Below are 12618 nucleotides of genomic sequence, written 5' to 3'. Positions count from 1 at the left end.
AGAATTTTTGCAGCAGTATGGCTAGAGTGAACAGGTGAAAATAATGAAGTGACAGAAAAAATGTTGGAGAGTGAAACCTTTAGAGAAATGTAAGGAAATAACCATTAGGGACAAAGACACAGTGGCATTTGCAGCTACAAAGCCAAGGGAGGTCAAGAATTCAAGGAATTTTGTAAAAGGTACATGAAAGAAGGTGGAAGAGTTTTTCTGAGCGCTGGCCAGGAAGACATCACTAGACAGTTTGTTGAGAGTGGTTTTGTCAGAGTACTAGAGTGGAATGCAGATTGCTTGTCATTCCTTTGTTTGGTTTCATCCAAAGTATTTTCCAGCTGTCAGAACAGTATAGTCAACTGACTTTGGAAAGGAAAGGGAAATGGGTTGGTAATTAGTGGAGACAAGGTTCCTATTTTAAATGAGAATGTCTAAGAACACTTGATGAAGGAGGTGGTTGTGGAGAAGAGTGAGAAGGGCTGACGATTGCTAGAGATTTCTATTTAGGATGCAGTCACTAAACCTGTGAAGTAGTTTCAGAGTAGATGACATCTGTGTGTGTGTGAGGAGGGTGATAGAGGGTCTTGTAGGAAAGGTGAAGAAAAGGCAAGGTTAGGAGGTGGGGAAGAGCACTTTGTGTCAAGCAGGTTTCTTTTGCAAGGAATTAATGAGATCCTTTTTAGAGAAAGGGGAGGTATGGAATGGAAGAGAGATAAGAGGCACAAGATGACTCAGTTGTGGCAGAAAGGCAGTAAGGATCATGGAATTGCAGCCTTCTGTGTGGGTGTAGGGATACATTAACGGAGGGTATTCTCTGCAGAGGGACTCCTCCATCCCATCTGTATATTTTTTTATGATATGCACCTTCCTGATTACTTGAGGCAGCAGTGGCATAACTACCTCCTTTCCTGTCCTGCAGTCGACCATGATTTTGATTGCAGTTACCTGGGGGACACAGTCCCTGTTCCAGAGACCTGAAAGTCTTAGGGCCTGGTTGCTTTAAGCTTCCAAAGGAGTTGTTTGCAATTTCAAAACCTATTGGTTAGTTGATACCAAAAATATATTAAAATAGTGTATTAAAAAAAGTCTTAGTTCTGTCCATACACTTGGGAAGGGAGAGGGCATTTCAAAACCCCCATGTGACCTGGTAATTAATTGCTACCATTTAAAATTTTGGCTCTTGTAGAGAGAGGAAGCAGGAAATGTGAAGTGGGGGGAGGAATAGGAAAAAGAAGGATGAGAATGTAAGCAAGATTTTGTCAGTATAGGTTTGTGCAATATATTTGAAAACACTGACATTTTTCACATTAAACTTTATATCCAGATTAACCACACACATTTCTGGCTGAAGCTTCAAACCCCACAATGTGTAACTCCCTGTCAGTCTTTTTTAATGAAATGATGAATGGAACACATTTGTCATTAGCAGTGTACTGGCTTAGTGGCAGCTGACCGATTTTCTTGTTTACATACTGACATTGGGCTTACAGGCTATCTAAAATACATGATTATTTTAGTATCCGTGAGTTGGTTGCACATGCTGAGGAAGCCTTCAGCTTATGACCCCAACCTTCTGTATGTTTTTCTCACAACCATGATTTTAAATACATCACTCCCACTGGTGTGAGCTGTACTGTCTGTAGCTTCACCTAGAAAAGTGAGACTGCTCCTCTGTAAAGTTATTTGAATGCATAAGTCACTGTGGAAGCACAGAAGACATATCAGAAACTGAAAAATGGGTTGTGATCTCAGAGGCTGATGCAGCACTTTTATTATCATGTTGTTACGTTGAAAGAAAACTGGTGATGTATTCACATAAGCATAGGGAGAGCAATTTTTTTTTTTATATTTTTCAATGTCTGCTTAAAACATAAAGCCAACATTTTTATGTTGGTTATGGAACAATTATGTTGCTCATGTAAGAGATATTTTGTGGTTTTATATTTAGATTTAGTGGTAAATTAATCTGAGAAAATTAACAGTGATTGTATTAAAACCAAAACAATTGAGGCTAGTGCTCAGCATGGTTTGTCGAAACAATATCCAAGTGATGGAATGTAATTTTACAGTACAATAACCTGTCATCATCTAGCAGATTTGGAGTTTTTTTATCTGTGAGATTAACTTTCTAGTTTCAGAATTGGCCATTAGTCATCCTCTCATATTTTGTCTTGCTGCGATCTAATCTTTCTTTATGGTTTCCTTTTGATGCATGTATGTTGTGATTTGTGTCGTTTAGCAAATACACTCTTTGCACTTTAAAACCAGCTCTTAAAGGGTGCAAATCACCATCATGAACTTGTAAAAAGGTAACAAAACATTTATAAAGAACAAACAAATAAACCATTTTCTGGTACTTTTAACTGTGGTTGTGGGTGGCTGTTTTCTGTTGATCTCTTGCTGCACTGCCAATAGTTATTATGGTCCATTTTCTGGTATTGGATGGATGCTGTGTGTGCTTTTTTCAGACTGCTCTATATCTCAAAAAAACCCTCTGTTTATTTAAATAATAGAAGAAGAACCATATCCTGGAGAAGACCGAGAAGACAAAGTTCATAAACTAAACCTTTCAAACAAAAATCAAAATCCATGTTATTCATCTGATTAGTTTCTTTCATTTACATTACATTTATGAGAAATGTAAAAAGGGTTGTTATTCACCGTAGTTGTGAGGAACCCTAGCAAATGTCCCAAGGCAAGGTTCCTGTGATCCCTGTTTCCTGTCTTACTTGCCAATGCATGGTGCAGTAAGGGCTGTCTCCCTCAGTGATGAGGTTCTCTGTGTATTGACCCCTCTTCTGTTCCTTTCGCTTCAATACTTGCTCACATATACCCTCCTTCTGCTGTTGCTTATTTTTCTCAGGAATTCTTGCAAATTAAGAGGACATGTGTCCACAAGGAGGTTCATGTCTCCTGTAACAGAAAGAGTCAGTGGTTACATGAAAGGGTGCTGAGGTCTGTGGATAAGCGCTCAAAATTGGGAATCTGTGTTTTGAGCATGAGTTGGTTTTTTTTTTGAGGGGGAAGGTGGTTAGGTTTGGTTTTCTGGGGGGGTTTTTTTGTCCCTTGACACTTACATGTACTGGGGGACTCTTCCCATATTCTGAAGGAATGTGAACCAGGGAAGGAAAGAAACTTGTGTTGTGCTGCAGTGAAAGAAACAAAAATAGAAACCTGGAACAATATGGGGAAAACCCAGACCAGTGTCATTGTCACATGTGCTGTGTACAGCATTCTCTCTAAATTTTGGTATAGTGTGTCCAATCCATTTCAAACTTCTGATGGTGTAAGGGTAACAGCCTCATAAGCTGAGACACTGAATTATAAAAAATGAATGTTGGAAAAGTTAGTCTTCTGGTTTTTGCATTTAACCCCAAATCAGTCACTTAGAATACATATATCTAATTAATTTGTTCAGCTATAATATTTATGAAAGCATAAAATTAGACGTTGTAGACAACCAAAACCTTGTGGTTATCTGGAGTGATGGGATGGAATATTGTCTGACATGGGTAAACTACAGCAGATTAGGAGGTTGCTGCAGACACAAGACTGGCGCTTATTACAGCCAGCTTTGGGTCATGCCTACATTCTGCATCAGCTGGACCTGAGCTGGCTCCAGGAATGAAGAGAACTCACTAGACTGAACTGCATTCAAGCTGAACTTTTTCCAGGCATTGTGGGTAGTAATGTGCCCAGCTGATAAGCCCTCACCAAGCCCAAAGCACTAGGAGTTTCAGGGGCTGGCTGTAGTTCAATGGGACCAGCTGATCCCAGGAAGAATTCTTCCTGCATTATATACTAGAGTTTACTAAAGAGGACAAGAGGTGGCTCCATGAGTGGTTTGTTAGATCAGGTTCCCACAAACAGCGCTCCAGCTGTTGAAGCAAATTCGATCCCAAAGGCTAAGTAGCCATAGGTGAATAGTGTGCTTCTAGTCCCAAAATTGCTGAGGGATCAGAGCAGGCTGCACACATCAATGGACTGTCTGTCCAGTATTACCACTCTGCAACCTCAGGGGATAAACTGTCTGTGGATACCAGGGAAATTACTGTATGTACAACCATAGTTATAGAACTCAGCTACCAAAACCTGGGTCCCATCAAAAGTCACGAAGTGAGCTTGAAGCTGTTAAAATCTTGTGTTTTCTGCCTCTTGAGTTTTTGGACTGCAATAGCTTCCTATGTTCATATTTTTCTCTAATACCTTAAGAACTGGGAAAGTGTGCATATAAATAGAGATTAATATTTCATCTAGTGGAACTTCAATAGAATTCCTAAATATAGGAGCTGACAACACTGGAAAGGTGGGTCTAATTTAAGCAATGATTGAAAATCACACTAAACAAAAATCTTTAATCTGTGTGAAAATGATGCCATCCATGTGAGCAGAGTAATGGCTTTTTATCCTTGATCTTGGAAAGAGACAGTAAAAAATGTGTCATAACTCTAACGGGTTCTTGGTCAAGAATGATCATATCTGAAAAAGCTATTGCTAAGATTGTAACAAAGTTGTTTCTTTTAAATTAAAAAGATATTAATAATTGTGTTTCTTTTTAAATTATGATAGAAAGTCTGTTCGAAGTGGTGTTCCCATATTCTATTGAGGCATGTGAGCATACTGTGTAGTGATAGTAGCAGAACTACGGACAATGTAATTAAAAAGTCACTTACTTTCACTGCGTGCAACAAATGAAATGCCAAAAGTAATGAATACATTAGAGATGGGAGATGATATCCCATTGCAAGTATTAAAGTTACCTCCATCACACTATTCTGTCCAGCTACATGAAGTAACAATGTAATCAGAGATAAAACACCTCAGAAGAAGTAGTTTCAGAGAAACTCAGGAAACAGTAACTGAACCCTTGGAAGGATGATTTGGTTCCATGTGTGAGTATGAAACAGATATAAACACAGATGTTTGGCCAAAGCTGAAGCACATAGAAAATAACCTTGCAAAAGGAAAAGTCACTGTAAGTTGCTGGCAGTTGTTTGTGAGGCAATGCAAACACCAAGAGATTGGCAGAGAAGCCCTCTCCAGTCTCAGGGAAGAAGTGGGGAGCTGTGAGTTGCATTTCATGCAGGGAAAGGTGAGGTTATTGCTGGGACAGAGTTCATTTTCTTCTTAGATGGTACAGTGCTGTGTCTGGGATTCAGTATGAGAATAATGTTGATAACAGTCTGATGTGGATCGGGTTTTGCTATGTAGTGCTGACCTTTAGTTAAGGACTTCTCAGTGTCCCATGCTCTGCTAATTAAGAGCTGTGCTGGAAGCTGTGAGGGAGCACAGTGGGGAGAGGTGAGCTGACCGGGCCAAAGGGATGTTTCCTACCGTAGAATATCATGTGGTTATTAGAATTATTAATATTGTTAGCATATTTGGGATTATTATTGTATTTTGTTTCAATTATTAAATTGTTCTTATCTCAGTGCATAAGGTTTTCTGAGGTGAGTATGGAGGGAAGTGAGCAGGTGGGGCAGCTGTGTTCTTAGTTGTCAGCTGCAGTTAAACAGTGACAGAGGGCCTCTAACACTTTTTTTCCCTGTTAAATCAAACTAGTTAACAGCATAGATTTGGTTGGTTTTGTTTTTTTTTTAAGAAGCTGTTTTCAATAATTTCAGTCATTTTACTCAAACTGTTTACAGGCCCCCAAGGAAGGGTTTACAGGTGTCAAGGTCAGGTGGGCCCATATTTTTACTCTGATAGGACCAGAGATGTCCTGTCCAGGGACTAGTCTGAAAGCTGAGCATTCTTGGGGAAATCACACAGAAAGGGAAGCTGCTCATCCTGCTACCTAAAAGTTTACTCAGGGGCCAGTGAGGGACTGGAGGGACAAACCAGATTGCAGCTATGATGACGTAATGTCAAGACAGAGAGACCTAGTCTAAAAATGTGATCACAGAGGCAGTAGCAGAGGTCACAGATGCAGGTCATCGTTGAATCTGACAAATGAGACCAAACATACTTTTGAATGCTTTAGTGTTAATAACTTGAATTATGATGATGGGAAATCAGGCAAGCAAGGAGCTTAAAGGCATTGGCTCTGATTATCATTTGGTGCGGTTAGTTGACTGTGGAGGAACTCATTTAAACCAAGTCAGTCTCTGGCCCATGCAGCTTCAATACATGATATTTTGTGATTTCCCATTGGAGGTCTCAGGTCTCAAGTTGCCTTTTTTTTTTTTTCCCCCCACTTCTCCTTACATGGTTCCTTCCTGGGTCTAAAAAGCTGCTGTCATAAGAATTACTGAAGCTAAAAAGATAGTTCTTTGTACTATCTGAAAGCTTTGTAGCCTTGAGTCATACGGAGGATAAAAAGTAATCCGTCTTAAAGATCAGTGTTTTTTAAATCACTGAAATGCACATTTGGACTTAGAATTGGGAGGAGAGTGATGTTTATCATTAAAACGGGATTTAAAATCTAATTCCTCCTAGCCTTGTATAATGGATACAGTACTTCACAAACCAGTATAAGCATGAGTAGGAAGGCTTGTGAGTTGCCAGAAGAGCTGAGCTGTTTAGCAGACTGCTGTTTTGGGCAGTTATTTATTTATCTGGATAAACATTTCCTTTTCAAAAGAAGTTGGAAAGGATATAGAGTATGCATCTGTGCAACTTGGCAGTGTTCTCCAGTGGCTTTGCCACCCGTGATTCAACACAAGGCAATTACATTTAATCTTTGTTATATTAACAGCCAAGCATTGGCTTCCTTCTTATTTCTTTAGATTTACTTGTGCAACCTTCATATTGTCACTGTGGCTGGTCATGTGGAATTTAAGATATCTCTGTTGTCAGTTCTTCTCACACTGTTCGTTCCTTGAGCTGCTCTATGTATTTGAGTAACACAACATCCTCATATCCTGAATAACTCTGTCCCTGCCCTACTGTCCGAACAAGTATCTCTGTTATATCCCTTCCACCCACTTGTCAGTCTTCTTCTTCCTATGCATTCTTTCCACTGCTCAGGGAATGCCCTTCCTGAGGTGCTCAGCAAAGCCACAACATTTTACACCTTTAAAGCTTCCCTGAAGATCAGCTTCTGTGATGCTTGCAAGGAACAAGCTGAGTAATTTATTTATCTGTTTCATTTATCTCATGAGTGACTCTCTCCTTCCACGGTACCTGCAAGGAACTTGTTAATTAAATCTACTTAGTTTTACTCTGGTTTTTATGAAATTCCGGATTGGCCTACACCTGATTGGATGAATTCTAGGGTATCTGTATCACAATCACCTTTTGGATACCACACCGGTCTTCCTGGCTGTATGTTGCTTGTACCCTTTGTTGCTTCTCATTAGAAACACCACCTTGCCCTGTAGATAATGAGGGTTTGGTCTTCACTTGGCTTTTCATGACTTGAGCATAGCACCAAATAGATGTAGGAGTTCACCTGCTTGGAGCTGATTACAGGCTCAGTTTATTAGGTTGGGAGCCACTCCAGGCACAATCAATGTTTTTTGTCTCTAGCAGGTGTCTCCTACAACAATTTGCAGGAATATCTAAAACACTGTGCAGAAGGAGATAATAGCATTTGGTGTGACTGCTGACTGTTGTCATCCTACTTCCTACATTTTTCATGTTGTCTAATTTTCGTGTTTGTAACTCCAAAAAAGTTGTAGAAGATCAATGTATGTAAAGGTTCTTGACTTGTTACTGCTCTCTAGCAAGTATAGGTAGTGTTATCCACACTTCAAACAGAGAATTTAAATGTATTTTAATTGAACACAATTTTAACTTAATAGATAAGAGTAACAGCTGAAAGAATTTCTTTTTCTTCCTAAGAGGAGGAAAAAAATTGAATCTTTTCATAATTGTACTATGTAGTGTCATAAAGTAATACATGCAGAGATCATTTTTATTTCTGTGCTACAAATCAGACATCATTTATTTGTGGCTTGTCATGTTTGTCACGTCTTTCTAAGGCACAAAAACCAGTGGGTCTCCCTTGTTTGAAAATTGTGACTTTTATATTTAGTGTCCTTTTCAGCAGGGCACCTTCATCTATGTGACATTAAGCACATGATGTGCGTCAGCAGAATCTGTGGCCTGAAGTGTAAGATGTGCCAGTTTTTCACTTGTTACCAGCCTTTCCCAAGGAAACAGAATGGCCTTGGCTATGTCAACATCCTAATTTAATACCAGTTTTAGGGCATTATCGTCTAGCAAGCTAATGGTCATGTAGTTAATTAATATTCCTAGACATAATGGCAGTGTTCCTCTAATTAGTAAAGATTTCAGTTTGTTCAGTAAAAACAAACTTCAGAGCTTGAATCTCCATATTCCCTACGAGCCCTGCATTGGAGCTGGACTAATGGAGCTAATTATCTGGTTATTTTTTCTGCCATACTGGGAAGGGTTATGCAGGGATAAGTTCTGAACAGTACTGTAAGCATTAGTAATATGCTAGATGGAAAACAAGGGAACTGTATTTGAATACTCGGAGTTGCCTAGCTCCCTGGGTGTAGTCCCTGAGTAGAAGGTGAAAGAACCCCAAGGAGAGTACAGATTTCTCCATTGTATTCCCTGAGAGCTTTGAAATAGAACATGTCATCAACATGGACTTTTTCTTTTCCTCTTCCAGTTCAGCTTATGATACCAAAACAAGACAGAAGGTGGCAGTGAAAAAGCTTTCAAGGCCTTTTCAATCACTTATCCATGCGCGGAGGACCTACCGAGAGCTTCGGTTGCTCAAACACATGAAGCATGAGAATGTAAGTGGAGAGCAAGTTCTTTCCCTTCAGACTTTTGTTACACAAGTTTGCGATATAGGCTTCATTTCAGTTAGGTTCAATCTTTTTTGGAAAGTATAAGCAACTGTCTAGATACCCGAGATACCTGGATCCAGCCATCTGGACTTTGGAGGCTTTCAGTAACAGGCTTCATTTTTGTTTTAAAAATATCTAATTAAATCTTGAAGATGAGGTTAATGAAATCCGAAACAAGTGGTCCTACTTTTCTCTAACTAAAGTAATAAAAGTATTCTCTTGAAAATTCATTGTTGAAGCACCTTGAACCATCATTTCAGGGGTAAAAAGCCCTGCTTTTTCTAGATTTGGATTCTGCTGAGAAATTAAGAGCAGACACTCTTCAGGCCCCACATAACTGAGTACTGTTCTAAGTTTATGTTGTAAACAGTTGATTTCAGTGGAGTATCCACCTGCTTAAAGGTAACTTGATGACTTGAAGCCTGAATAAAATATACTGGATTGAAAAGTATCCCGGAGAAAGGATGCTATAAAAGTTAAAGAAGAACAGAACAAGAAAACCCATGAACCTGTGCATAATCTTAAGTATAACAATTGTATAAGCCATGTGTCAACTCTTCTGTATTGAGATGCTACTTTTCCTGCCTTAATTTTTGTTTGTCTAAAATCTCGTAGTAATTAGTTTTTGTAATTAATATAACTTTCATGGATATAGCTGAGGTGATACCTGTATAGACCACCTATTGTGCCAGTTTTCAGGATGACCATATGTCATATTTTTGTAAGTGTAATCCAAAAATTCTGAGTGCTGTCAATACTAATTATATACTGCTTTGCAGATCTCTGAAAATAAAATGTCACTTCCTTCTCCTTTCAGGTTATAGGATTGCTAGATGTTTTTACGCCTGCAACATCAATAGAAAATTTTAATGAAGTGTAAGTAAAGTTTTAAAATCATTCTGACTAGTTACAAAGTAAGTACATACCACTCTGGTTTTAAAAAGGAAGTACATATATTTCTATTCTAATAGACTTGCAGCAGAGTTGGCTTTGTAAAAACCTTTTTGCAACTTTTCCACAAACAACATGGCAGGAAGATGGATGTCATTTTTGTACATTTTAAATAATAATTAGTAAGATTGTAGGTATATGATGAGTGGTTTGATGCTGCATAAGTTCTAGTAAACTTAAAACTTTTTCAGTTCACTTATGTGTTAGCTGTAGGTTATCTTTTCACAGAAAGATGGAATAGTTCAGGAATGCAGGAAAGTATTCTGGTGTTTAACTCAGACAAGGTAAATTCAAGATAGAGTCCTGACTAACCTAGGATTACATATATTTTGGTGCTACTCAAAGACAAAATTTATGCTGAGTTCCTTTTGGTTTACATAATGTATAAACTTTTAGGTAAAAAATTTAGCAGAAGAAATAGTAATTAATCTGGTTTTGTCTCCATGGAAATTACTGACCAAACCCCTTTGACTCTGGGGCAAATGGGAACTGGGTATGACAAGTGCATGCTTTTGTCCCAGTGCTGTTTTTTGGAAAGGATCAACATTTCTGCAAAATTTGTCAAAAAATAAAACTTCCAGTGGGAACAGGCAGGGAAGTTACACAAAATAGTCTTACTTCAACCAATCTAATTTTATCTCCATCCTCCATCATCAGATACCCCAAGGCCTTGCAGGTCTAGTGTTTTCAGTGCCTCAGGCTCCCATTTTGGTCTTGGGTGAGGCTTCTTCTTCATCAAAAAATACGTTGCAAATTTCACTGGTGTAGTCTTTCATGGAGAAAACAGAGATAAAAGCTTTTAATATACTGTAAGGATTTTTCTTTTTCATTATACCAAATCTCATGGCAGTGATTACACTATTAAAGCTCACAGTTGATTTAAAGGATATAAACTGTGTTATTAGACAGTAGAAAAGGAACCTACATAAGCATATGTAGATGCTCTTTAGATGTGTTGCTTTTAGAAGGATTTACATTCTGCCATTCTTCAGTGAGGTGTGTTTCTTTGTTTTTTTCTTCCTGTTTTATTTTCACAGGTATCTTGTGACAAATTTAATGGGTGCTGACCTGAATAACATTGTGAAGTGCCAGAAGTTAACAGATGATCATATACAGTTTCTCATCTATCAGTTACTTCGAGGTCTTAAGGTACTGTCTGAGTGCAGGAGTTTTAGAGTCAACAGTCTAACTGTTGTAGTAATGACTGGTTCATTGCAGTGACAGTACATAAAGAGGTTTTTTTTTTCATGTACAGGTAGCAGCAATCATTTCAGAAATTATCACATCATTTTTCTAACCAAGCCTGCCAATGTTTATATGCACAATACACGTGAATACTCTTCTTGAATGTTAAGTTTAGATCAGCTCTATTTAAGTTACTAATGCAGGACTTGCCATATAGTGTCTCTTAAATTCTGAAAAATGTGAAATGGATAAAGAACAATATGGCAAGTAACTCACATTTGTGCTTTGAAAAACATAAGCCAGTTTGAAAAAACACAGTCCTGATTTTTGTAGAGAGTGTCACATGGGTGAAGAGACAAGCAGGTCAGTTGGGTCCTTTGGGAAATGTCTGGAAGTAGAAATTTATCCCAGCCATGTACAATGTTGCACACAATCACTTAGGATTTACTCTGCCTGTAAAGTCATTGTTTCCTCCAGCTGTACCAGTTTAATTTATACAGTTAGATAACACAGGTGACTGGTAATGAAACTGCGGCAAAATTTTCTGCCAAAAGAATCAAAATATGTATAATTTTGCTGATGTTAAACACATAAGTGTCTATAAACAGGTGAAGTAGGTAATGTTTCCCATTACTGGGTGCTAAGTTTTTTCTCAGACCAGTATAGATTTTCCCAGGTGTAAGCAAACAGAAAAGAGAGGAGTCAGCTACTTTACTAGCTAACTGAACAGTAATTGATATTTTAGACACAGAAAATAACTGTATGTTTGAAAGCAAGCCATGGTAAATACTAGGTCTAAAATATACTTATTACATGATTTTCAGCAAGTCAACTTGTGCCTGAGACAGTAATTCTTATTCATGCATGCAGGTTCTGTCAATTTAAGTGCAGATTTTAGTGAATAAAAATTGCAAAACTGAGACCTTAATTATTTTGTCTAATTTACCTGAGTTAATAGCTTAATTATGAAGATGGATTCTGGCATTAATTATCCAGCTTGAGGTTTTGTTTATAAGTCTATCTTTTGTGTCAGAGCTAAATCTTAGTAAGAATTGTGCTCTAAGTGAATATTAATTTCACAAATGCGCTCAGGTGCATTTCTGGCTCTGTTTTGAAGAGGAGTGGCTTGTCTCTTCTGGAATTGAAATTCCAGTTGAGAAACATTTGATCATGTATATCATGTATATCTCCTCACATCTGTGCTGGAGTCATTGTAACTCGTATTCACGTATCTGAATTTGGCTCGCTGGTATTGGTGGGTGTGTTCAGCAGTGTGGAGCACAGGCTTTGCATCCTGCAGAAGCTGAATGGGCAGTCAGAGTGTTGGTGTGGAGCTGCAGTTTGCCAGGCTCCTGAGCTGGCTGGTAGGGCACTGCTTGTTGGCACCGAGAGGAGCTCTTGTGGTTGTCTCAGCAGAGCAGGGACACAGCTCCTTCTGTCTCAGGCAGTAGTTTGGTTTCGTCTTCACTGAGCCTCTCACAGCTGTTGTGAGGAGAACCGAGAGGTGACCTTGCCTTCTGATAAACAGTGCTTAAGTCTACAACACGGAGAATGCCCTTGTGGTTTTTTGGGGTTTGCCCAGTTACTATACAAATTTTGCATGTAATCACCACTCCTAAAAAAGGTGAATTCACCTCTAGAGAATAAAAGAGAAGGTTTTCAAGATCTTGCTGATGTTGGTCAGTAATATGATAGATAAATTTGCTATTAATCCTGACAAGGG

General features: G+C 38.5%; 1 protein-coding gene across 2 annotated transcripts in view; it reads left to right on the top strand.

Moving 5' to 3' along the window:
- The window catches only part of MAPK11 (mitogen-activated protein kinase 11), a 32278-nt gene that overhangs the window by 5477 nt on the left and 14183 nt on the right, over positions 1 to 12618 (top strand). For both annotated transcript variants that reach the window (XM_027894902.1, XM_027894904.1), the window contains exons 2-4: positions 8576 to 8705; positions 9577 to 9635; positions 10748 to 10859. In XM_027894902.1, coding sequence (XP_027750703.1) covers positions 8576 to 8705; positions 9577 to 9635; positions 10748 to 10859 — 301 coding nt within the window. The remainder of the gene's footprint in view (positions 1 to 8575; positions 8706 to 9576; positions 9636 to 10747; positions 10860 to 12618) is intronic.

Source organism: Empidonax traillii, unplaced genomic scaffold, assembly GCF_003031625.1.
Source record: "Empidonax traillii isolate 1590-97213 ecotype Southwest subspecies unplaced genomic scaffold, ASM303162v1 scaffold447:size986111, whole genome shotgun sequence".
Taxonomy (NCBI): Eukaryota; Metazoa; Chordata; class Aves; order Passeriformes; family Tyrannidae; genus Empidonax; species Empidonax traillii.
Note: the sequence above shows the minus strand (reverse complement) of the source record. Positions and strands in the feature narration are given on the sequence as shown.